Source organism: Netta rufina (genome assembly GCF_964035555.1).
Source record: "Netta rufina genome assembly, chromosome: 13".
Lineage (NCBI taxonomy): Eukaryota > Metazoa > Chordata > Aves > Anseriformes > Anatidae > Netta > Netta rufina.
This window is the reverse complement of record NC_140136.1, coordinates 6,822,206-6,848,427: the sequence shown is the minus strand read 5'-3', so window position 1 is coordinate 6,848,427 and position 26,222 is coordinate 6,822,206. Positions and strand designations below refer to the sequence as shown.

The following is a 26,222-nucleotide window of genomic DNA, read 5'->3' as shown; positions in this document are numbered from 1 at the left end:
TACTAAAACATATGTAATATAAAAGAAAGGGCTAGCAACAGCTGGGGAGTCATGCTAAGGACAAAGGTTTAAATTCACAACCAAAATGAACTCTACATGTTCATACAGGTGGTATCACATAAGAGCCGGATTCAGCTATGCTGGAAAGCAAACATATCTCAAATAAGCCAACTCAATTTCTATTTGCTTACATCACGGTGTTATTTGCCTAAAGAATATGGATGATTTTCAGCTGGTAGCTTGCTTTCTGCAATGGCCTTTGTCCATCAGAGCTGTGGCATAATTACCTTCCACTTTAGTGTATGGCTTCCATTTGTAGTACCATCCCCGGAAAGGTTTGCTGTTATATTCTGCACACTGCTGGGCACGGAAGTCCAAACTATTTGCTGGACATGGCTGAGTATTACAAAGTTGATAAATACGACTGGAACCTTGGCAGAATTTGCCACCATACTGTGGCCTAAAAAAAAAAGAAAAAAAAAATCATTTGCAGCACTTACTTTTTATGTGATTGGCACATGTTACATGCACATTAACAGAGAAAATGAGAGGATGTGTTATCTCAGGAGATCAGTATTTCTTATACAAACCATTAATTTTCGTAGTTGTTAAAACCCAGCAAAGCAGTTGCCATGAATTATCTACTTGGATCACTGCAAACTCAGCAAAGATGCAAACATCTAGAGGTGAATCATGTGTTCACTAATTAAAATTTATAGCTATTTTGTATTGGCTGGTTTCAGTCTTGCTAATATAGCTATTTTTACTCCGTTATAACCCAGGAAGGAACATGTGCAAAGAATTACACATCACAATAAGAGTTAATAAAGAATAACATAGCACTGGTCAATCATAAACAAAATGACTAATGACATTTGGTTGTTCATTTATTTTGTAAATCATTTTGAAAAAGTGTGCTTTTAAACAAAGGAAGCAGGGCTACACATAGTTGCCCTGCTCTGCGATACCATTGACATTCTTGAATAACTTTAAATATGTCACATCTGCTTCAGCAAACCTTACTTGGGTATTTCCCTTAATTTTGGAGAGAATGAAAAGAACATATTCTGTTGCTTTGCTTTGCATAACTCATCTTATGTTATCAGAATTATATATATATTACTATTTGGTCTATGTCTGTGTCTGTAAGCTGATTTAAAATGCAAGAATTGCTCTTTTTAAAGTGGCCGAGAGACCCTGCAAACCGATGAGATACGTATTCACTCACTTCCTTACTCCTTATGGATCTCCTAAAAATCCACTTATGTTATTTTTGCAGTTCCACAACACTCAGATATACATCTGCAAGTACTGAGCCAAGTCTTTAAAACCCCAAAGTCTAAGAACTGTGTGATATCTGTGTGATATTATGCTATTTCTTGCATCGAGTGAAAAAAAAAAAAAAAAGAAAAGAAAAAAAAGCGAGAATTCTGCACCTGCATACATTTATATTATGATTTTTTTAAAAATTGCGGAACATACATGCTTGGGAAACAAGATCTTTCAGTGGATGGCATAACAATGTTACACACACACTACAGACAAAAATGAAAATAAAATATATCAGGTAATAAAAATATTATTTTAGTCAAGTTATTACTTATTTAATAATAATCATTATTTAAGATATATTTAAATGTAAAATAACATTAAATTTAAATATATATTATTTATAGTTAACTATATAGCTAGTATAAAAGATACAGTTGCAACAAGTGTGATCACATTTGTTTGTTTAAAGCCTCAAACAGTATGCTGTAACCCTGTATCAACTATCTCATGCAACTTTTAACATGCATCTGTCTGGGAAGTAATATGGAGAAAGCTTGGTGCAACATGGGTGAGAAAATCCACATACATTTTATTTTTACACTATTCCGTATTGTAAATTTTAATTCCCACACATCTAACCCACTAACTAAGCCGGAGCTTGGTTCTCATGTTTTAAATCAGCTTCAAATGTACACAATACCTCACAATACCTGGCTTCTCCAGAATTCTGGGCTACAAAATAGTTTCTCCAAGGAAGAGGTGTAAACCCTCTGCTGTGCCATTTAAAACTGGGCTAAAGCACCAGAGAAATGTGTTGTGGAAAAAGCACTTCCATTGACCTTTCTTGAGGTCATTTACTTGAGGTCAACTACACTAACACTGGGTACAGCAGCAAAGCTCTTAAAAAGAGTTGGATTTTCCATACTAGCTGGTGGCAATTCAGTCTTTGAAGGGCAAGGAGGATATGAATTATCAGTGAAGTCAGTATTTGTGCAGCTGGGGGGAGCCTGGAGTTTCAGCAGCCAAGTGTTGGGTCCTTACTCAATTCTCTACAGATTTTCTTTACAGCTTCAACACATGTATGATTTCTGAACTCCTTCAACCCCAGTGAACAAATCTGCTTTAGTAGAAGGAAAAGAAGCAACCTCCTTCCAAGTACATGCCACCAAATAAGCAATATAATTGAATTATTTATGGCTAAATCGTGATTTCTAGCCACAGGCTTGTATTTAAGGATGGTATAAAATTCCACCAAACTAGGGGAGCACTGAAAGAGGCATTCTGTTTCTCAACTCTGTTCCAGCATTTTAATATTACAGTACATTCCCATTACTGAAGCCATTGGCCAGAGAATTGATGGAAACATCTCCACCTTCATTTTTTACCAACCAGATGTCAGTTGAGTAATTCACAGGAAACTAGATGTAGGACTACAAAACCAAATTTCAGAAAAAAGGACTCTCATTGACACTGATAAAATCACGCTTTTGTTGTGATGTTTATACCAACAGCTTTTGGCTTCAGACTAACAGCTCTTTGTGTATAACCATGCTCAGATGTGGGAAAAAAAAAAAAAAAAAAAAAGGTATTCCAATATTTTTATAGCAGTATAGTACTCCTAATGCAGATACAGCATAAACTTTCATAGGTGTACCTTCCCAACTTTGGCACATACTGGTAAAGATCCCTGCATAAATAAATGGAATAAATGCTGTTATAACTGAGGCATTACTGATGATAATTGGAGAAGGAAGAAAATAGCTGAGAAAGGCCAGCACAGTCTCCAAAGAATGAATTGTAAAAGGAGTATAAGTACAAAGCTGCCAACTTCATATAAGACTGAAATATTAAAATGCTACAAATGTAGCATAAATAAATTCTACAGTACCCTTAATGGAATGCACTTAAAGATCAACAAAAGAAACTAAAATGGCTATTCACTGGAATGTAACACAGAGTGTAAAATCCTGAAAAAAAAAATAATTAAGGAAAATAAGGAAAATATTTCATGCGTTATAAAGCGAATGAGACTGAAATTTCTGGACTCCTATTTTTTCATGTTTTGTAATCATTTAAATTGAAGTGAGGACATTTCTGCTCATATTATGACCATATTATGACAATATCACAAAGCTAGACAATTGTTTTCTGCATGAATTCAAAAGATCTTTCACAATCTTCCTTTTTATTAATGCTTTCAATGGCATCATAATTTTACACGGGCTTACATCTGCATTGTCTTTACTCACAGCTATTGTACAGAAAAGATTAAAAAAGACATGTTGAAGCCATTTTATTGATTTAGTCTTTTGTTTATATACATGCTAAAACTCCATTCTACTTCTGCTTCTACTGAACAATGCGCTATTGTGAAGTGGGTAGGATGCAGTCCCACAGATACAACTTAGGTATTAATTCAAATCTCTTGGGCGCTCTTCAGGTTCTTTCCCAGCTAAACTATTAAATTATGTAATTTATTTCTATCTTGGAAAAGTACCCCAAGTGTAAAATGTTGTGATTTATGAAAACCAGATCCATGAAATTACACTGGGACAATTTATAGACACATAATTATTTTAGCAAATCGTCATAACCCTGTGTTCTACAGATGACCTCCATAGGTGTCTGCTATTATGAATTTGTACATAACCGAGGTGGTAATTCAGGAGCCGTATCCAGAGCTGTTTGGGTGTGGTCACGACGTCCAACTTATTAGTATCAAGAGAAAGGGAATTGAATTGCTTGGATATCATTTTCAAGAGGGGAATTTCACATGCTAACACAGATAATAAGTATTTCATAAGCAGCAGTCTGAAGCTGTATTAGCTGTATTACCTGTCTAAGCTCTTAAATAAGGTGTCACCATTAAAATCATGAGAAACCTAGAAATCCCCCCCAATTCTCCTGTAAGAAAGTCCAGTCAGTTCTTCAGAGATCCACAGCCCCTATCATAATCTCTTGTAGAAATACATATTATTTATTGTCGTTCTCAGAATTTTGCTATCCAAAATCTTCTGTCAGATTTATGAACAAAAACATTAGCTCCTACACAAACCTGGATTAGGAAAACTGACATAAATATCTTACATATGAAATAATACACATAGATATATTGAGATATCTAAACATCTGAAATATATTTCAGAAGTTCAGAAAGAAAGGGATCATTATTCTTTGTTTATGTGTAGTTTTAGAAGTGAACAATGAACAGTCAGTAGGTTATAAATCTTTCCATGTGGTTTAACATTGAAAATGGATAGGATTCCACTTTTATATAAAAGTGCTGTGATGTGAAATACAGTTACCTGGATATCCATTCACTGTTGTATATTGATGTGTAGACGGCTTGTTTATAGTCTGTAATTTCATCACTCTAAATCTGAGAGAGATTTATAGTATATTCTTCTTGCTCTAACTGGATTATTACTAATGTAATAAAATTTAATTTTTTTAGAGAGACAGTACAGTTCTGGTATCAAGCCTTACATGGTTACATCAAGTCTTACATCAGATCTTACTGAAATTAGAACAGATAGATCACTCTGGGTACAAGTTTTAAATATATGCTACAGTAACAGACACATTGCAAGTTAAAGAGCTTTTGTGTTAACACAATTTGAAATCATTATTCGTTATTATAGTAAGCCAAGCTGAAACATTCCAACTAGTGGGCATTCTTCTGTCTTGCATGGAGAGCAAGAGAAGGCTTACAAATCAATGCAAAGAACAAGGTATATACATGCAAATTCAGCAGGAAAAACAGAGACCAACGTAAGAAAACCAGAATATATATATATGACACATAATTGAGAATCTCTACTCTCATGCTAACGATTTTTCATTAAAAAATGAAACTATCCAAGCAATTTTGTTATCAAAAACCACAGAGAAACAACAGAAAAGGTTGAGAATGCCCTGCTATGGATCTGCAAAGATTGACTGATGAAGGATAATAAAGACTATTTTAACTAACTTGAGTTTTCCTATAACATAGTATATGAAGCATGGATATTACTACTGGAGCACTGTGCAATAGGTGTGAGGCTTCTTTACAGCCTCGTATAAACTGTGTCATATTTTCTCTATTATTTATTACTGCAGTTTAAGTGCTGTTTTTATTGTGTGCAATGAAGAATACGTGTGTATATGCCTGTTAAAGTTTTGTATGAAATAAAACAGTGACATCATTTTTTTCTACTAAGTTAGAAAAGATTCTGACCTGATAACATTTTACTTCTACTATGAAATAGTATTGGAAGGAATAGTAGCATGTACAGTGATAAGATGTTCACTAGAGGAACATGCTAGAAATGTCTTATGAGTTAGCATACAATACCATAGTTCAGCAACTTTATTCTGACTTGTGAAACATAAAAGAATACAAGAATATGACAGACATACAAAGTCATAAATCTAGAACCATTTTGATACTGGCTTTAAATGTCTTTGGTTTATTATTCTGGACAGTATGATCCCATCAGAAGTCTTAAATTACAGTTAAATTATTAGGTGTGATTATGTCTGTGTGGCATTTCTTTACTGCAGCAGGTGTTAGATAAACTGCAGTGTTACAAAATAAATTCAAAAATTCAGAGTGGATAGATGTTACAGTGTTCTAGCAGTCTTTGGACAGCCACTACTTTCTTCTAGTGGACAGAACATATTTCTGTTCTTTAGATACTGACTGGTCATAATGGACGTGAAAGAATGGTCTAAGAAGCATTTCACACATATCGTTTCCCTACAGAAATGGACCCCATTTGTTTTGTTTTAATAACATAAATAGCATAAAAATAATACCTTTTTCATATCTATGTCTTACTTTGGATTGTTGCAGTGTCTTTCTTGATATGTGATCCCACCTCCACAAGTCCGAGTGCACTGTGACCACTCAGACCAGGCAGACCATTCACCATTTACAGGCTTGGGTCCATGATCACCATATTTGACACACTGTCCTCTTCGACACCACTGCCAAAAGAATGCCAAAAAATATCCCATCAGAGTTAGTGGTACCTAGTAGGTGCAAAAGAAAAGAAAAAAAGAATGGACATTTAAAAGCTCTAGCGCTTTACCCTAAGAAATCTAAGGTCACCCATTGAACTCAATGATATAGTTCACAGTACAACAAGGACTCTGAAGTAGGAGATTGGTCAACATGATGGTATAGATAAATAGTGGCCTTAAATTTGTCCAAGCTCTGATTCACGATCTCTGATGCACAAATTTTCAAAACTGTTCTTTTGGAGAGTATCTTTTTGGGTTATCTTCCCCCAGAAAACATGTTATTTGATGGTCTTGGTTTGTCAGAACCTCAAAATCTCCCATGTAATTTAAAAATAGCCTGCTAAAATTCTGCTAAAATTTCTCTCCTTTTATCATTCATTTATGAAATATTATACAAAGAGAAAAAGTGAAACAGAACATTTGTCAGTAACTTGAAAATCAAAACAATATTCTATTGAAACAAACATTACAGCAAAATAAAATATTTTGTGTAATTATAGATGTTATAATCAATGGATTATTATTTTTTTTGCTGATTTAGATTTGCTAGATATATCTTATTCTACAGCTCGACAGGAGAGGCATCACTACCTACAATCAAATAGACACTACTGTGAGGACAAGTCCTGACTATGTATCGCAGTGCAATCTTCTACAGAGCAATAGGCAAGTCCATGATACAAAACCTGGGGTGGTCTGGATAAAGCTGGTTTTGAGGGGAGCTAGTATTTAACCCAATGCAATCTAAAACCAAGATAGAATGACATCCTATTTAAAAGAACTTACCATACTTATACCACAAGCTGTTCCCTCTGCTGCTGGCATGAACTTAGTCTCACATCTGTGACCTACTTTGTGACACCAGAGAGATTTGCATATATCCTGAAAAGAGAAAGAAAAAAGTACTTATCATAGAACTCATAATTCCTATTATGTCATGGTGTTTAGAAAAAGTAACAAATGATATATGCCTTTGCTACCATATAAGCCATATAGACAAAAATTTCTGCATTTAGAATATCCAGAGTTTAAGATTCATAGCACAGCCATATGCTGTATATTGCCTTCTTGTTTATGGACCATTTCACTATATACATATTTTTTACTATTTTGAGTGTGAGACTATACTAACAAAAATTGTGTTAAAATGTTAAAGGCTAAAATTAAAACAAGTCTGCAGGGACAATAAAGCTGAACAGATTTTCTAAAACATGGGAGGTGGCTGGAAACAGTCTCTTCCCAATGCAGTTCACTCTCACCTCTTTGTAGCTGTTGAAGAAACACTGCTTGCATCAACTGATAAATATGGTGAATATAAAATAAATCAAAAAATTCCAGAATAATAATGGGAGTAAAAGAAATGACAACACTTTTCAGAATGACCACTCTGGATTATTTGACAAAATGTCTTCTCTGAGGAGGCCAGCAAGGACTGTAATAGTCACTAAAATAAAGGGTTAATCTAAATTAATCCTTCATCACAGAGTCAGAAGATCCATTTTTATTGTTCTTAAATGACTATATAGATCCTTTCCAGGCTTCCACATCAATGCATAGGAGTAAAACCAAACACGAGAAGCTTAGTCCTTTTACCACCCTCATCCCTTATGAAAGTTTTGATCAAAGCTCTACTGCCTGCTAATGTCCATAAGCATAGTAGGCAAGGGCTCAGGGGTCTAATGTATCCAACTGCACACTTTCTGACTCACAGAAAGGACAAATTTCCTTCCGAAACACCTCAGGAATGGTGATATTCCTCAAAGGAGGCCAGTGCCTTCAAAGCAAATTGCCAAGCAAGATAAAGTAGAGAAATAGCCCCAGGCTCTGGAGAACAGTGTTACTTCTACTTACAGAATGCTGCAGTTCCCTAATATAATTTTAACTTTCCACAAGGATATCAATAGGTACCTTAACAAAGCTGAGGTTGCATACTTTCGCTTTCATTCCAAATTGCCATTTGCACTGGGTATCTGCATCATAGATCTGCCCAGGCAGTTTGTCAGGGTATTTATACTGTCCTGTTTGCTTCGGCTCATCAATCAGACAGGCAGCTTGAGCTGTACTATAATGAGAATGTATAGTGATTATGACTAAGGTCTTTAAATCACAACATTTTAATTTGCTACAGAACAGCAAAAACATATAGTATGGTATACAGTACTTTTAATTAGCTTTATAGTCATGTACTGAAATAAGAATATATGCTTGCAGGAGCCAAAAGATCTTGACATCTTGTTGGTAGCCTGACCTGCAAACTTTTAAGGAAGCATGAATTTCCAGGCTTTGGGACTGTTGTGACAGGGAAAAAATGATACCAAAGTATTTTGCTCCCTTTATTTGCATGTAAAAAGATCAAGGTAATCTGGTCTGCTTCTTTCCCTTAAATAGATTCCAAAAATCAGGAATCAAGAGTCGACATGGACACTGTCTCATTTCAGCATTCACTTCAAGTGGATCAACAAACAGAAGCCTTCTGCGGCTTGTGTGCTTTGGGTTGGCTGGGTCTAGCTTAAGACCAAAGGTACACTATGGTCTGCTTTTTTTTTCCTTTATGTGTGCTTGAGAAGCAATGTGTATGGAAGGTAACCCTATGCTAGATATATCTTCCAAGTGTAAGTCTGTTGGACCATACTGCATGCTGGAGGGCTTATGAGTTTTTTTTTCAATTTGAAATTTGCTTGTGTAATCTGAATATGCTGCATCATTGGAGCACACAAAGTCACCAAAACTCTGTCACCTTTCCTATCCATTGCTCTAAGATAATAATTTGAAACCAAGAAACTGAAATATGTAGGAATTCGATTCTTACTTCAGAGAATTAACATCTACAATGCCCTTACTGGATCTGGGTCTTAGTACCACTTACACATTTTTACATAATGATACATACTCTACCCATGTACAACAAATAAAAGGAAAATTTGGCAAGAAAGGACTGCAATTCTGATGACATTAAGCTCAGAAAAATACAGCTCCTTTAAAAGCATCACTGAGTGGTACCAACACCCTGGAGAAGTAACTGGCATCTTTCTCTTTTTAATATTTTTTTTCACCAGAAGCAGTGTATGAAAAACTTAAAATGTTCTTACTCATGCCATGAGCTAGATCAAGAGAGAAACTCTAGGGAGAAAGGCAATTAATGTTAATTTACATTTTGTAATGACTTCGGCACTACTATGTCGGCCCTCTGTGTTCACTTCCTGCTAATTCTCTACTAAACCTGACAGGAATGCCTCGGAAAGAATGATATGCCAGCCATTATTATTGGATATTCATGGAGAGTGAAATTTGTTGTTTTGAAATGAGGCAGGAAAAAGACACTTATATTGCACAGAGAAGTTGTGGATGGCCCATACCTGGAGGTGTTCAAGACCAGGTTGGATGAGGCCCTGGGCAACCTGATCTAGTGAGCAGCATCTCTGCCCATGGCAGGGGGTTGGAACTAGATGATCTTTAAAGACCCTTCCAACCCAAGCCATTTTATGATTCCATGGCTCTCTGATTCTATACCATACCACCGATACACCTCAGATGTCCAAGTGTGCAGGCTCAAATAGTGTACTGGTTTGAGCACATTTTAAAAGAGGTAAATTTCACACCTATGTAATTTTTATGTCTGTTCAAGTGTTCAAGGCCAGTTACTAAGATACATTCCCTGACACTGGTCCAGATTAACATCTGACCTACCTGAGAAATTTGTTGAGATACTGCCTGCTGCATACAGACCAAGAAAACACACCATTGTTTCCCGTAAGTGTAGGAGACATAATATTGCCCTCAGCTTTTCTGCAAGGATTTCCTTCTCCATCATGAATCATACCAAAGCTGAAAAAGAATCATACATGAGAGTGAAAAATTACATTAATCAGAAGCAAGACACAATTTGTGGCAGAAGAAACACATTACAGTCAACACCTCTGTGTTTGAATTCCACAAAAGGATGAACACATATGCACAAACCACCATTCAAATGACTATTAGGATAAAACTAGTTCCAGTTAATAGCATTCAGACTTTACTGTCATCATGCACTTGTATGATTAGAAAAACAGTCATTTTTCAAGAAAGATGGTGATGGACAGGAGCTCTGCAATGTGAGCTGATGACATGGCATTGCCATCTAATTACCAGAGTTACAGACTGTTTCAGAAGTTTTACAGTTCAACCATTAGTCTTTTTTTCATGAAATTGTGCCTATTTGTTGTATCATGAATTGCCAGTGAAAAATTCTATCTAACATCCACTTTATAGCTTTCTATGTCCACCTTGTTGGACATCCCATAACAAGCCAAGAACTGATTTTACTTGGAGTCAACTGTGTCTTGGAAGGAACTACTAGGGGCAATGGGGGTGGGGGGAGGTGGGGAGGAATATTATACTGTCTATAGTAAGTCTGCTCTGCAGATAAACAGATGATGAATTTCTTGCAAAATCATGGTGAAAGAGAAATATTCTGAAAAATTCAAGTCACAGCTATAGGTATATGTTTTTGCAGCCTTTGTCAAATGGGGCCAATCAATGCCAAAATCAGATTTATACTCCAGGTGCCCTATTTTCATGTCTCCAAAATGCAAAGTACCTTATAAGGAAAAAAAAAAAAAAAAGGCTAAACAAACAAACAAAAAAGTGACTAATGAGTTGTGTGGATAATTGCAGCAGAGAGATTACCCCAGATTGATTTTTCCTCAATGTGCTCTCTCATCTCTCTTGTTTATAAGCAATAATAAGCAATAATAAAAGCCACATTCAAAATGATAAATTATGTGGAGCGTATGGTTATAATAAATTTAATTTTCAGACTTTATTTCCCTGCTTTATATTTACTCACTGTACAGGATATCTGTGGATTTCAATGTGTTTGGAATAGAAATTTCAAAATCTGTTACTTCTACATTGTAGTACATTGGTGACTTTATGAATGCAATGTGTGCACATGCAGGGAATATCTAATTTACTGGGCATGATCCTCTACTATTTTAAATCATTGCAGGCTCATCAGAGTTGCACGCGTTGCCACCAATTGAGGATCCAAACTTTCTAAAATATATGTCTCATTCTATAAATGGACAAAAAAAAATGCCAACTGAGCAAATATGTTATAACCCTTTATAAAATACTAACTTTGTTCACATGCATTACAGCCAACAGATCCACAGTTTTAACATCCGCTCACTCAATGGGCTCTGAACTCCCAAAGGAAACGTTAAGCTTTCAGGTAAAAACACAAACTACTTAAATGAAACCATAAAAAGTGTATAACAATTGAAGCTACTCAGTGGATGACAGTGTGATCTATACACTATACAATACCCTCTTAATAAGAAATACTTGGATTAATATATTCACAGTGGACCTCAGCACACTCAGCAAGACTTTGTATTTATCTGCATCCATATTAATATGAGATCAATGCAAAACAGTCAAATCACTCCATTTGTTTTACTGAAGTGGTTAGCGGTAACAATCCTACATTTGAATTGAAGTTTCTCCTAAAAATTCTGAGTTGGTACAGTCAGGAGAGAACTCTCTGAAATGACACTTGACTTTCAAAGACACACAACAGACATTTAATGAGCGAAATAAGAAAACTCCAGGAAACATCCTGTATGCATCATCCTGTCAGATAAGAACCTTCAGTAATTGCCACAGGGAACCATTTTTTCTCCAGGACCAGAGCACAGTCTGAAAGCACTTCTCAACCTGTTATATAAACACTGATGATCAATAGATGAGATCCTAAATTTTCAAAATTGCACTAAATTACCTTACACCTTGACATAATGAATCATGTACCGTTTCCAAAGCCGCATGCTGCATGCTTATTGTTAGGATTGCCAGACAATAATTCTGAGAACATTTTTCTTCCACAAATCTCTGTATCACAGAGACCAAGTTCTATCGTTTTACACTTCATATTAGGTAGTCTCAAGGACATGAATATGAACAGATGATAAGAGTTTGTACCTGAGGCAGCTGTTTTCTAGCAGATAAGATGCATTTCATTAGACAGGAGTATGGAAATATACCAAAAAGCTCCATAATATAAGAATCAATGGCAGTGGTGAAAAAAGAGAAAAAAAAAAACAACCAACCAAAAAAAGTATTTAAGAGGTTCCAAGTATAATCTCTTAAAGTGAATAAAACAAACAAGAAAGAGATTAAACTACTAAAGGAGATAATTCTTGAAAAATAAGCTTTGAGCCTGATTCTCTCCCTCATACTGATCGAAGGGCATTAAAAGTCTACTGAGCTCAGTGAAACTGCATTAGTGTGCCAGGAGGATGAAGCTATATACATTTTACATATTTGGTCCCACTGAAAGCATTGGCTCAGTTCCCATGGGCTTCACCAGTAGCTGGATTATTCTTTAATTCCTTGTTTCCCCTCAGACCTGTGAAAGGGTCACTCATGTAGACATTAGGTCATAGTATATACTGTAGAGCATATCTGTACAATGAAAATTAAATAGTCCTGATTCAGTCATGCAGAATCAGAAGGATTCATGCCTTGAGCAAACAGCAGAATATAGTAGCACTGCTTTTGAAGGATATTACACGCACAAATGTTGCTGTACAGAATAATGATCCTATGTCAGTGTTTTCTCTAAGCCTTGATTTCAGGTTTGTTCCACATTGAGAAGATATACTTCTATACCACCAGTGGTTAGTTAGAATCCAACTTGAGTCATGTTGGAAGTGAAAGTCAAAAACATGTAAAAAGTTGTGAAAAGGAATTAAAAGGTATCTGGAGAAAATGGGACAGTAAAAGCTATTTGTCTTCTTTAGATCTTAATTCAACAATTCAGAGAATAGCTGAAGCTCCACAGAAGACTACCAATTGTGCTTGAGAGATAGAAATTAGGAAAATGACACTCTTATTACCATAGAAATCAAATGGAAATCCAATGGATATATCTACAGAAAAACTAAAACTGCCACACAGGTTGTTCATAACCAATACATCAAAAAATAAAAATACAATACAAGCTCCATGGGTGTCTATAGATGCTGTCTATATTCTAATAATTGCTCTCTGTGATCCATGGCTAGCTGATTTATATTAATTGATGCTGTGTTTCCATTCACTTACACGTTTATTTATAGAAGGAGTAGGTAAGACTCATGAAAAATAACTTACTTGTGTCCAGATTCATGAGCAATTGTAAAAGCCAGTCCAAGGCCTGTATCTTCATTAATGGTGCAACTACGATATTTGCTGCACATACCACTGATAGGTGCAAATCCTGAAAGAAGGAAATGGTTGAAGAGGTTGTTCCTCTACAGAATGCTAAGTACATACATCATCTACACTGTTCCTAATAAGCCACTCCTATTGTGTTGCATGAAGATGCAAGATGGCTATCTACTTCATCAGTTTTATCATCTAAGAATTAAAGCAGACTTTTATCTGACAATAAAGGGACTCCAGTATAAGAAGTTAATGCAAATCAAACCTAAACCTCCAAAATGCACTTTACTGGTACAGATTATTCTTTAAAATAAAATAAAATAAAATAAAATAAAATAAAATAAAATAAAATAAAATAAAATAAAATAAATCAGAGTGGCTCAGAATTATTTCAAAATCTCAAATATTCCTTGAAGAGGTGACAATCCAGAAGGATGTTTTCAGAGAGCTTATCTGTCCACTTCTGCTGGGACAATAATACTGGAAATATTCTTTTTCTTCTAGGTAACTCAAAGAAATATATGTAAAAATAATACAGATATTTCCTGTTCAAGAAGTTTAACATTATATACAAAATTGGCCTTTGTTATTTGAAAACATTTCAGTCTCTGTGAATCAAGATGCTGCATCCACGAGTTTCTCAGAATGTGTTTTCTTATCATACCTAAAGTATCACAAGGCTCGTTTTTCCAAGAGCAGATATCAAAACCCGTAAGCAAGATGGCATGGTCATGGCGCTTTCCATTCTTCCCAACCAGAGCAGATTGCCATTGACAAAAGCTGTTCAGTGACTGGTCTGCATGGTGGTTAATCAGTAATCCACCCTGTAGGTATTTCACAGACACAGAAAGAAGGTGCTTTCATCAAAACTTGAGAAAGGTGCTTGAAGGAAGAAGAGTTGGTTAGGGAAAAGAGAATTATTTTTGTTTGCATTTTTTCTATGTGAACTTATGCAATCCTGTATTTACTATTTGTGATGACCAATTCAGTTGATGAATTAATCTATTAGAATTATAAAATAAAACTGAAGCATTCACCAGACACAGATATTTTCAAAGTCAGCAGTTGAAATACAATACATAGGGATTTGATTCCTGATAAAACTGAATACCAAAATATTTTTAACCTTGTGATTAAAATTTTTGGAGATTTTGGTGAAGGAAAAATATTATGCAAGTAAATTAACCCATCAAAAGTTTTTCTCATCAGGAAAGATTTTTTCTTCTTTTCTTTCAGGACCATTGCCAAAAGAATCAGCTCCATTCCAACCTTCTGTTACATGCTGTCTACGGTTTGGAACTTTTGTCTCTTTCTCTCTTCTGTTCATCCCACTGGAGAGCCTACTTCAAAACCTACAAGTAGATTTCTCATTCCAGCCTTCTCCAAGAAAATGTTGGAAACTGTTAAGTTTTATCTTATTGGATGCATTTCAAAGTTTCTAAAGAACATTTATATGAAAATGAAGGTTTTAGTATCAAAAGAAAAAAGGAAAAGCAGTGACATCTAGAAAAGAATTTTTGAGCTTTTTGTGATTTCAATCTTCTTCTCACACTTTATGTCATAAGAATGACAAAGACTTCTAATGAAAGTTCATGTACATAACAGAGGAATATCCAGTGTTCCCTGTGAACAGTATCAAATGAAGTACACACCATGAAAATCCTGATACAACTTACAGGCTCTTGTTCCAAAAGAAGAAGACTCACAACAATGATGTTTATGTCACTTCCAATTGTTCCATCTTTAAACAAACTGGAAACCTGTAGTGATTATTGAAAATGAAATATTATCTACATGTATTAAAAAATATTTTTTAAATAGACATATATATTGAGTTATCACATCCACCTTCATTTTTCAATACAAGTTAATGGAATTATATATCTTTTAGGATTAATCCAAAAGAGCTTAACCCAGAATTATGCCCCAAACCACTCCACTTATTCAAAACACTTGAAAACTTGATTTCAATGGGCTTTGTTCTGTCCTTGTTCTCGCAGATCAAGTGTAATCAGTGTTAAAGTTCAAGTTTTGAAGAAAAAATTAAAGGAGAACAAGGCCACAAAGGAAAATGTATTTCTAGTTATATTATTTTTCTCAAAATAAATTTGCTTTCTCAATTTTTTGTTTCAAGGAGTGACATCAGACTAAACAGATTAAGACTCGTGAAACTAAGTAAAAGTTTCAGTTTCAGCATACATGATTTCTTTGTACTATACAAGATATATTTTAAAATTTAACATTTGTAAATATTCTCCAAACATTTATATTTTTTTTACCCTACAGTAGTAGTGTCAGAGCTGTGATAATCCAAAAAAAAAAATCATTATAAATAGTTTTTTGGCCTAAGTAACACATTGTATGAGACTTGAAGAAGAGCTTGTCTATGTTGTGCCTGCCCTTTCTGGTATCACCATTTGTCTAATGAAAGATACTCTGACATAACAATATTTCACAGGGAAAACATACTTCAATGACATCAGATCTTACCATATTCATAACTGTTAAAATGTATGTTGTTACATTTTCCTTGCCGTGTTTCTCTAACATTTTTTTATCTGCCACAACAAGGGTTTCAACATTTAGACTTCCATTTTTCTGAATTTTAGCAGATGACCTTTTGAACCTAGCAGAAGTCCCATATTCATCTGAGCGAATGTATGTCTCTTCTGTGGGTGGCTTAGGTGCATCTAAAAAGGAAATAAAACTCAGTTTGGGGAAGGATTCAGATCACCCATGATCAGTTTCATCAGATACGGAAGTAACACAGGTTTAGAGCCATATTGTTTTTACAGCATATGATTTAATACTTATGAGTAGGAAGTTCTTGTATATTTATGAAACAAAAAAAAAAAGATTAATTCTTCAGGGTAGGATGGCTATACGGGGAGATGGAAATAGGAGAAAAAACATATGTATTCTGTAAGCAGTTCAAAATAAAGAATTAATCTAATAAATTGGTAGCATCTGTGGAAAAAAAAAAAAAAGATTTTTTAACAGAATACCTACATATGTCCTGTCCTTTTGATAACATCTAGAAGTGTTTGGCATATGCTACTTACATAGCAGTTGATGAAAAAAAATCCTTTCCACAACAGACGTCCACCACCAGAAAGGAGATATACCATAAGTGTCCAGAAAGGAGACACACCACAATTAAGTTCTATTCAGTGGCAAATTTGCAACTGACATTGCTCCTGCTGGGAATGTATTTATTTAGCATAGGTAAATGTCAGGAAACAGCAATCAAGGCTTGACAACAGGATATGCGCATCCAGCCTGCACACACTAATGTTGGGGTGCACTTTTTCCCTCTGTGCTTGTATAGCTTGGTCAATGTCAAAGTCATAAAATGGTTTCCAATCAATTTCTTCAGAGAGACCGAAACGGGAAAGGAAATCTATATTCTACATCCTATAACTCTCCAATTGCTCATTGCTTCTTTCACCTAAAGCTACGCTGCTTTGGCACTAAGAATTAACTCAAAGGCCACTTTTTAAGGCCATGCTAACTATTTGGATAACAGTACAGTTTGTTTGTTTGTTTGTTTGACATGGGATGTAACATGAGGCAAGTGAAGGAGCCTCAGGTAATTCAAAAAATCTTGCCTGTGCCTCATCAGAAAGTTAGTCCAATGACAGAGCATCTCAAGCTGGGAAATCAGGAATACCACAGAATGGACAATAGAAATCTGCTTTCAAGAATTAAGTCACGCTGAACTCTATTTAACATTGCAAGTGACTGTATTAGTAAGATTTGAAAACACCACTCATTATAAAAAATTATCCTTTACAAGTTCAGAGAACTCCTCTTCTGGAAGCATGTCAAAACATGAAGACCTGCCTCACACAAAAGTAAAGCACTCAGTTCAGGGCACATCAGTTTCCATGTTTTGAAAGCAATATAACTTCAAGGCACTTGACTCATAAAAAATGGTGCTTATATTTACATGTCCTGTAGACTGATCCTCAAGCAGTGGAGTTTTGTTCTTGGATTATCTTCACTGCTACTTATAAAACCTATGCAGCAATATGTTTCAAGCATGATTTAATGACTACAGTCCAGTGAATTCTCATGATCTAAAAATATTAAGATTGTGAGGCAGAGTTTGAAAGATTAACCGACTTCTCTAGTGCTTACAGACTGACAACATAGGAAATTTCAAATGACGATGAGATGGACAAACTACATTTATGATCTTAGAAGTGGCAGCATGCTCATCCCTTTTTCTGTTCAGAAAACTTGGATTCATTCTTAAGTTAGGATAAATTAACTTGACTATAGGCAGTGTTAATAGCAGAGGACTGTCTTCTGTACCACTGCATACTCAATTCTTACATCTTTATTTATTCAATCTAAAGTTTTCTGTCTGAGGTGGCTGGACTGGATGTTGCTAAAAATTTCAAATTAATATGATTCCAGATCTCAGAACAAGACCAAGAAAAAAAAATCAAAACAACAACAATAATAAATAAATAAATAAATAAATAAATAAAATTTTCTTCTGCATCCCTTATTTGCCCCTACTCAACTAAATGATCACATGTGATTATATTTGCAGGATTGCATTGTATTTGGTGAACACAAGAGAGGTTTGTTTGATATATTAGCTAAGGCTGGGTGTAGAACTAGGTTGTTTTTTTTTTTTAACTCCTCCTTCCTTTCAGAAGGTTGCAGGTATGTATAGCATGAGGTGAAAAAATGCAGGATGTGAAAAGAAAGAGTTGCATGGTTAAGATAATTAAAGGAAATCTTGTTTAATTGGATTTTAACAGTGCCTCTGACACCAAGTTCCTAGGTGATGATGGATAAATCACTTACACTAAACTCAGCACAGCTGGATGCTAACTGTATGTTCTTCATTTACCAGGAACCCAGCTCAAAAATCCAGCTAAAATCTCATGGCTCTAAGTGGAATCACTAAACATACCAATAAACATACACAATTACAGGAGTATATATTCTGATAAGTATGTTAAAGGAAAACTCAGCTTATTGATTTAGTATCCAGCAGCAATGGTTATTTTTGACATCTCCTGTGTCTCTGGAGTCCTGCTTCTAAGACAGGAATAATGATAATATCTTTTCAAATCCCAGGAGGTTTTGAAAATGCAATAACCAAAATGTGTTAATTTATTACAGGGACCGGCATTATGTAAAAACTAAAGACATGAATAATTCTGAATTTGGACAAGCAGTCATGGGGGGTACAGCAAATAAGGAATAAGACCACAGTGGACAATGTAAATAAAATTAAATACTGCAGAGCAGAATAGCTAACTTAGCACCATTTTGTTTGCTTTGAAGCAGGCATCAGGAAAAACAGACAGGAGCGGGAGGGAGTATGTAATGAGGTAGCTTTGACCTGCATCAGAATGCAAATATTTACGGTTGGAATCACAGACTTCTGCATCTGGCATTTGAGGTCTAGCTTTCAAATCAGTGAGGACAAGGATTTTTGAAGAAGCAGTCACTTTTTAAAAAGCAGTTATCTGGCTTCAGATAGGCCTCAGCCTCAGCCATCTTTTCCACTACCTCCTTTCTCGTTCCTTCCTTTCTATTTGTTTTTCTCTGTCTTCCCTACATGCCTATTGGAAAAGGAACCTTCTCATTCTCTCACAACACAAGCAAGTTGGAAGAATGTAACTAGACTGACAATATTTTCAATACTGTGTGCAATCCTGGAGACCCTCCTTAAGCAACTCAACTTAGAAGCAGATCGGTTTGCAAAGAGAATCAACTGAAGACTGTAAGTACAGATATAGGGTCCAAGGGGGCTCTAAAATGTTCAGAAATTTGAAGGCCAAATGAAGGAGTCAGAATAGATCTTGGCAGGATACTATGCTCCAGTATGTTTTTTAGGAGGTGGCTCCAAAATTTTATTTAAACAATTTACGTGGGAGGTTCTTTTTGAAAATCTCAGTTGCTGAAACTTTCATTATCAGATGGTGAGCTCTGAAAGATTTATTCTCTGTCCTCTCAGAAAGTAGTGATTTGGAAGGCTTCTCCTCCACCTTCAAGCCTAATTAATTCTATTTCCCCAGACTAACAGAGAACAGTTTAGGGACTTGGCAACCCTAACTATGCAAAAGCAGTGATTTAAAACAGAAAGGCTTATCAAAAACTATGGTGATGTCAAAAAAATCAGATAAGGGATCTTTTATAGTAGGTAAAGTAAATGAGAACTAAACAGTGATCTGATGGCTTAATAAAAAAAAAAAAAAAGATGACATCAATTTAAAGAATCATATTTCCCATATCTATTTCCCTTTATAGCCATACTATCCTTAATTATTATGTCTCCATCACATAGGTGACTATGAACTGCACCTAAGTATCACCATACAGTCTCTAAGAGGCACTATCTCAAACAAGGAGAGAAAGTTTCCTTACATACATTTCTTGCGACGTCCACAAAAATGTTGCTTTTGAAACCTTCCAGGGTGGTAACCATTCACTTGAGCATGATACTTGTGGGAAGTGTGAGTTCTGTGATGACCAAGAGATAAGTATTTGGGATTGGACTCTACTGTGTACCGGTGCACCTTCTCTTCTGCTGTTCGTTTATATAATACATGAGGATGGTGTCCAGCAGGTGATGTGTAGTTGTGCTCCTGTGCTAGCTGCTGAGGTAATGGAGATATAAGGAACTCTATCTTCCGTGTCCTTATCAAACCCGACTAAAAAAAAAAAAAAAAAAAAAAAAGCAGAAATTAGAGGAAATACTGTTGAAGTTCACACCTGGAACATGCTAGCTCTTAAAGTGATCTCCCTCCAAAGCCTCTAGACAAACTGAAATGTACTCCTTTAAAATACATTTACTCAAGATTTAATCTAGATAGTCTTCCCAATTACATATGCATTGTTGCACTTTGAAGACAACCAGGTGTTATGTTTGGTAACACAGAGAACAAGCATGCTGTACCCCACCACATTAGCATAGCACCTTCACACATTGTCGTGACTAATTTTGTAAGCAATAATAATCCAGACATAAGGTTACTCTAAGTAGAAACCTATGCACGTTATGGCACAGCAGTGCGAAGTTAAAGCATCTAAAAATTTTAGTATCATCATTCAGCAATCAAGTTCCAGCAATCTAATCAACATAAAGCAGTTTATATTTTTTGCCCTCATACAAATGAAAACTGAACAGTGAAATCAAGTATCTTAATTATCTTCCTTTTTGGATCCCTAAAAGACAGAAGTGAGTATGGGAAAAGGGTGCTGTATTTTTCACATAGTATCTATGCATAAAACTGCACATGTGATGAAGTGTTTCCAGGATCAGGGCCAGAGAAATGCGGGTGGCACTGAGGAAGTATTTCCATGCAGCTCATTAATCAGTTATGATTTTATTTCATTTCTCGGTTTTGTAAAACACGTTGTAATAAACACTCCTTTTTACCAAGTCAAAAACCACGAAGTTTCATCAGGTAATTCTGTTACATTATATACATAATACTAGATACAGATTTTTGTTTTGGATCAGTGGAGCTCTACCATGTGCCAATACCCTCCTGCCAAAACTGACATCCCATGAGATCTACATTTCTCTAATGCTTCAAAAAAATATGTGCAGACAAACAAATGTCAATTACAAACCATCTTATCCGACATCTTAAGTCCTCAAAGCTCATGATTCTACCACCTCCTTCCTCAAAAAGCATTCTTTGAAAACGTACATATTAGACAGGTATCACATATTCCCTTCTGAAACTGATGCTTTATTTAGCTTAAATTCCTGCATCTAGAATGCCAAGGATATTCAAAAGAGAGTAAATTTTAATGACTAATACAAGCACTGTATTTCTTAAGGATTTGTGAAATTTTCTGCACTTTCAGAACTGTTTCCCATAAGGAAAACTCAACAGAACACGTAAAGAAAGTGAAAATAGATAGCTACATGTAAAATCTTCACAGCTTTCTAAGCTAATGCTAAAATTGACTTTAAGTCCCGTTAAAAGATTTATCAGAGATATGGAGGTACTCCATAGTCTATAGTAAGACACTACGCCCTCTTCATGGAAATTCACTTCTGTCTTTCCAAATCGATAGTATCTTCACAGTACTCCCCAGTATAAGTATTTTTCATTGGGTTTTAATAGTAGTGCTCCTAAAATAGTACCATGATCTTCATTTTGACAAGAGATTACATATTATGAAATTAGATGATCAAATTGCTTCCTGAAAAATTATATGAACATTAAAATAGATGCTATTCTGATTAACAATTTACCCCCTCTCCTCTCTTCAACACAAATTCATAATTATCTTTGTCTGTATCTACTTAATCACAGAATCACGGAATTTCTAGGTTGGAAGAGACCTCAAGATCATCGAGTCCAACCTCTCACCTAACGCTAGCAGTCCCCACTAAACCATATCCCTAAGCTCTACATCTAAACGTCTTTTGAAGACTTCCAGGGATGGTGACTCCACCACTTTCCTGGGCAGCCTGTTCCAGTGTCTCACAACCCTTTCAGTAAAGAAGTTCTTCCTAACATCTAACCTAAAACTCCCCTGGCGCAACTTTAGCCCATTCCCCTTCGTCCTGTCACCAGGCACGTGGGAGAACAGGCCAACCCCCACCTCACTACAGCCTCCCTTGAGGTATCTATAAAGAGCGATAAGGTCACCCCTGAGCCTCCTCTTCTCCAGGCTGAACAAGCCCAGCTCCCTCAGCCGCTCCTCGTAGGACTTGCTCTCCAGGCCCCTCACCAGCTTCGTCGCCCTTCTCTGGACCCACTCAAGCACCTTGATGTCCTTCTTGTAGCGAGGGGCCCAAAACTGAACACAGTACTCGAGGTGCGGCCTCACCAGAGCTGAGTACAGGGGGACGATCACCTCCCTAGCCCTGTTGGCCACGCTGTTCCTGATACAGGCCAGGATGCCGTTGGCCTTCTTGGCCACCTGAGCACACTGCTGGCTCATATTCAGCCGACTATCCACCATCACTCCCAGGTCCTTCTCTGCCTGGCAGCTCTCCAACCACTCATCTCCCAGCCTATAGCTCTGCTTGGGGTTATTGCGCCCCAGGTGCAGGACCCGGCACTTGGCCTTGTTGAACTTCATGCAGTTAAATATTCTAAATATTTAATATTCTAAAGAAAAGTTAAAATTGCCCCTGATAAATAAGAGAGAGACAACATTGACAAGAATTTAACTTTCCTGCTTAATGCCATAAATTGGCATATTTCAAATGTCAAATCGTATTTGGTAATGGCAAAGTACTTTCCTGTAGGGAAGAAGAATAATATTTTAATCCTTACGTTTTGTGTCATTAAACAGTTTAAAAGTGGTTCTGAGAGACAGTCTTTATCTGCTAGAGGGCACTGATACCTGGTCACTGCCTTTTTTTTTTTTTTTCTGATGTAAAACATAAATGTAGTAAATCTGGTTTTTATTTCCCCATTTTAAAGGTTTCCACATCTGAAATTATTCCTGTAGGATTAATTTTGTAAATGATTCAAACCATATGGAACAAAGAGTTTTCTACATTTTCCTGTAAGAAACTATCCCTGATGTACACCAACTTCTACCAAACGTAGCCCCAAATGTAATTTCTATATTTAACATTATAAGGGTAGGTTGAGAATTCTGGAAAAAAAAAAAAAAAAGGAAAAAAAAAAAAGGCAGACTGAGTTGTGGACCCTGTACTGCATATTGCCGCACTACTTCATAGGCTGTAACAGACTTGAGTGCCTCACAAAGGTATTCACTTTTTTTTTTTTTTTCCTCAGCAGAAATGAACCCAAATCTCCAATAAGACTTTTTTTCTTTGTGTTTTGCATCACACATGTCCTCCAAATTGAAAAATGTTGTGAGAACGAAAGATACCTTCTTTTGGTAACATCTACTTTTATGAAGTTGTCATGAAGAAAGGGGAAGTGCCACGGAGCAGCCTGGTTACTCACTAAATCACAGATCATTTTCCATTTCTTTCAGGTATGGGATGGTTTCAAGGATTCACATTAAAATAATCTCTTCAGTAATTCAAAAGTAATGCCAAGAATGCTGACCTGGCTTCTGACAGAAATGCACTCCTCTGGATTGGTGCTAAGTGGGCAATTGGGCAATAACAACCAGATGCTTTTCTTGCAGGTTCTTGAATTTTAGCCTTAGGTAAAGTAAAATGGTCTACGGCTATGGTCATGTTGTCTGGAAAATACGCCACCTGAGAAATCCCAGAGCACACAGGCAGGATACTAGCACAGAATCTTCTTTTCTAACCTCATACTGCCAAGGAATTCCAGCTCCTTGAAGAAGGCCAGGTTTTGGCTAGTCTGTACTCCTGGGCAGTGTAAGTGTTAAAAAAAAATAAAAATGTGTTCTTTGGAATTTTTCCTACAAATACACGAAACATCACTGTAATCTGCAACATGGTTCACCAGATCAAGTATTTCAGTAGATTAACAATTACTGTCAAAATTGTCATGGAAATTTTATGCATTAGGTTTTTGTATTGCCAGCATAGCTTTAAGTATACACGTGCTTATCCTTGAATCAGAACTCAGTAATACCTTTCCATTAATTTTGATGGGTTTGGGACCTGACAAAAAGAGGATTGGATAGGTCTAAACTCCATTTTTTTCTTCAGATTCTCTGCGATCATAACACTATGAGAGGAAGCAGGCCGATCAAATCTACCATTTTTAGTAAGCCTAAACAACACAGCATGAAAATGACCAGGGACTCCTATCTATTCCCTCTTCGCTCTCCCACTGTGGTTATCACTAACAATAGCTGTAACTGTGAGAACAGGGTGGAAAGGAAAACCCAAGAGACTGCTCAGTTGGAATTTGCTGTTCTTTTTTCTTCCCTCACAACACATATTTGCTCTTTCTGTAAGGGATATTCCATACCATTGGGAAGTAAATTGAAAGACATACGTTGATCTGTGTGGATAGCAAATAATTCTGAATCAGTAAATTAGAGGAACTTGCAGTTTGTTTGCAGACAAGTTGAGAAGAGATGAGAAGGCAACATTCCCCACACTCATTATTTGTTATGAAGCGTTTGCTTAGCTCTGGGCAAAAGGAATTTTCACACCGGAATACGTCTTTGTAAAATTCCTTGGTATCAGGGTGCTATCACCAAACTAAGGAACTTGTTCCATATTCTCAGTATAGTTCAAAAGGAGGAAGAATCTCAAAATGAAATTTAGACAAGGGAAATGATAATAAAATACCTGCTTCAAGATTTTATTTTTTTTTTTATAGATTATAAACTGAAGAATAGGAGGAATGCTTTAAAACATTGAAAGTTTATCTTAGCTATTCTAAACCAGGTAAATCTTCCATAATTTCAAATCCACATAAAATGGTTTTTAGAATCCAACTCTAACAAACCTGTTTCTATCATTTGCCTTTTGCTGAAACCACACAAAGGCTGCTCCCATTTGTCTCCCCCTGTGTTCTTAGATTCAGAGTGAACAATCTGGGAGCTTACTGGTTTGTAAATCTAATTCATTCTGATGTTTCAGCATCTCCAAAAAACAGACCCTCCATAAGGAACACAGCACTGACAGTGAGAGACATACCACACAGAGGATTTTTCAAAACTTGTATTTCTTGCCTACAACAAGAGAAAGAGGTTCTAAGATAATAAAGAAACCCTTGCTCTACACTGGAAGAGCTTCATGGCTGTGGGTTCTCTGTTTGCATACAAGACATTTTCATTAAATGCTAATAAAATTAAAGGCAACAGCTTGGCCACATGCATAATAAAGTTGCAGGAGTTTCATAATCCAGATGCAAAATACAAATAATGAGGTAAGAAGCCTAATGAAATGAAACTGATAATTAAAATCTATGAATGAATTAACTGCAACGTCGCTGCTAAAGAAAACTACTTAATAATGACTGACACAAAACTGAATTACAATTTGTATAGACGGGAATATCTCAGCTAAAACAAGTGCTAAACAACATGTGCATGTACTGCCTAAGCAATACTTCTCATTTCCAGAATGCTTTATTCAATGTTATAAGTATATATATAAAATCGAGAGTGCTAGAAACATTCTGTCTAAACTGGTAACAGCTAAAACCATGGCCAAAGAAGTTAATGATGTCTATACCATTAGGTGAGTGTGCATGTACTCAAAATGAAAAATCTCTCAAAAAGCAGAGTTAAATGTAGTTTCACACCCGTTAAAATGATTCCAAATATTCACACAAAGTTTTAAAAGACCTGACAAAAGGCCAACTGAAATTGGCATAAACCTTCCCACAGACATCAGTGGACATTGATCCAAGACTTCTGTTGTGTTATTAGCCAACTGTCCAGCACACAAGTCATTGATTCAAACATCTTAATGAGAATTACAGCACGTATCACAGGCACAAAGTACAGCTTTTAGTTCTACTTAAAATAAATAAAAACGTAAATGTAGAACTTCCTTGAAATTGATAGAATAAGAATAGATGACCTAAGAACAATAGTTGCTGGTTATTTAAAATTATCTGAGGTCCACAACCACAAGTTGCCTCTATATCTGGAATTCACTTTACAGTATTTTGGGACCATCACGTGTCACAGCATACTGGCTCTTTTCTCCTCTTCATAGTGAAAACTCATGAAATGAGCTTAGCTACAGTTCATTTTAATTAAAGCCAAACTCTTGTTTTCTGCCCTGATGTGATGCTAGGTTTCTGGTCCTTTAGCATCGCAAAAGACCATTCTCCACCTTGCTGGAGGAGGGCCTCCCCTAGCTCATATGTCCCACCTGTGAGAATTTTCTGCTAGACCAT

General features: G+C 36.0%; 1 protein-coding gene across 2 annotated transcripts in view; it reads right to left on the bottom strand.

The window, feature by feature from the left end:
* ADAMTS18 (ADAM metallopeptidase with thrombospondin type 1 motif 18) overlaps window positions 1-26,222 on the bottom strand; it is a gene marked incomplete at both ends in the record, with an annotated part of 77,135 nt that overhangs the window by 28,210 nt on the left and 22,703 nt on the right. For both annotated transcript variants that reach the window (XM_084294576.1, XM_084294577.1), the window contains 10 exons: window positions 288-460; window positions 6,095-6,243; window positions 7,066-7,161; window positions 8,188-8,341; window positions 9,967-10,104; window positions 13,417-13,522; window positions 14,132-14,291; window positions 15,144-15,227; window positions 15,958-16,157; window positions 19,865-20,147. In XM_084294576.1, coding sequence (XP_084150702.1) covers window positions 288-460; window positions 6,095-6,243; window positions 7,066-7,161; window positions 8,188-8,341; window positions 9,967-10,104; window positions 13,417-13,522; window positions 14,132-14,291; window positions 15,144-15,227; window positions 15,958-16,157; window positions 19,865-20,147 — 1,543 coding nt within the window. The remainder of the gene's footprint in view (window positions 1-287; window positions 461-6,094; window positions 6,244-7,065; window positions 7,162-8,187; window positions 8,342-9,966; window positions 10,105-13,416; window positions 13,523-14,131; window positions 14,292-15,143; window positions 15,228-15,957; window positions 16,158-19,864; window positions 20,148-26,222) is intronic.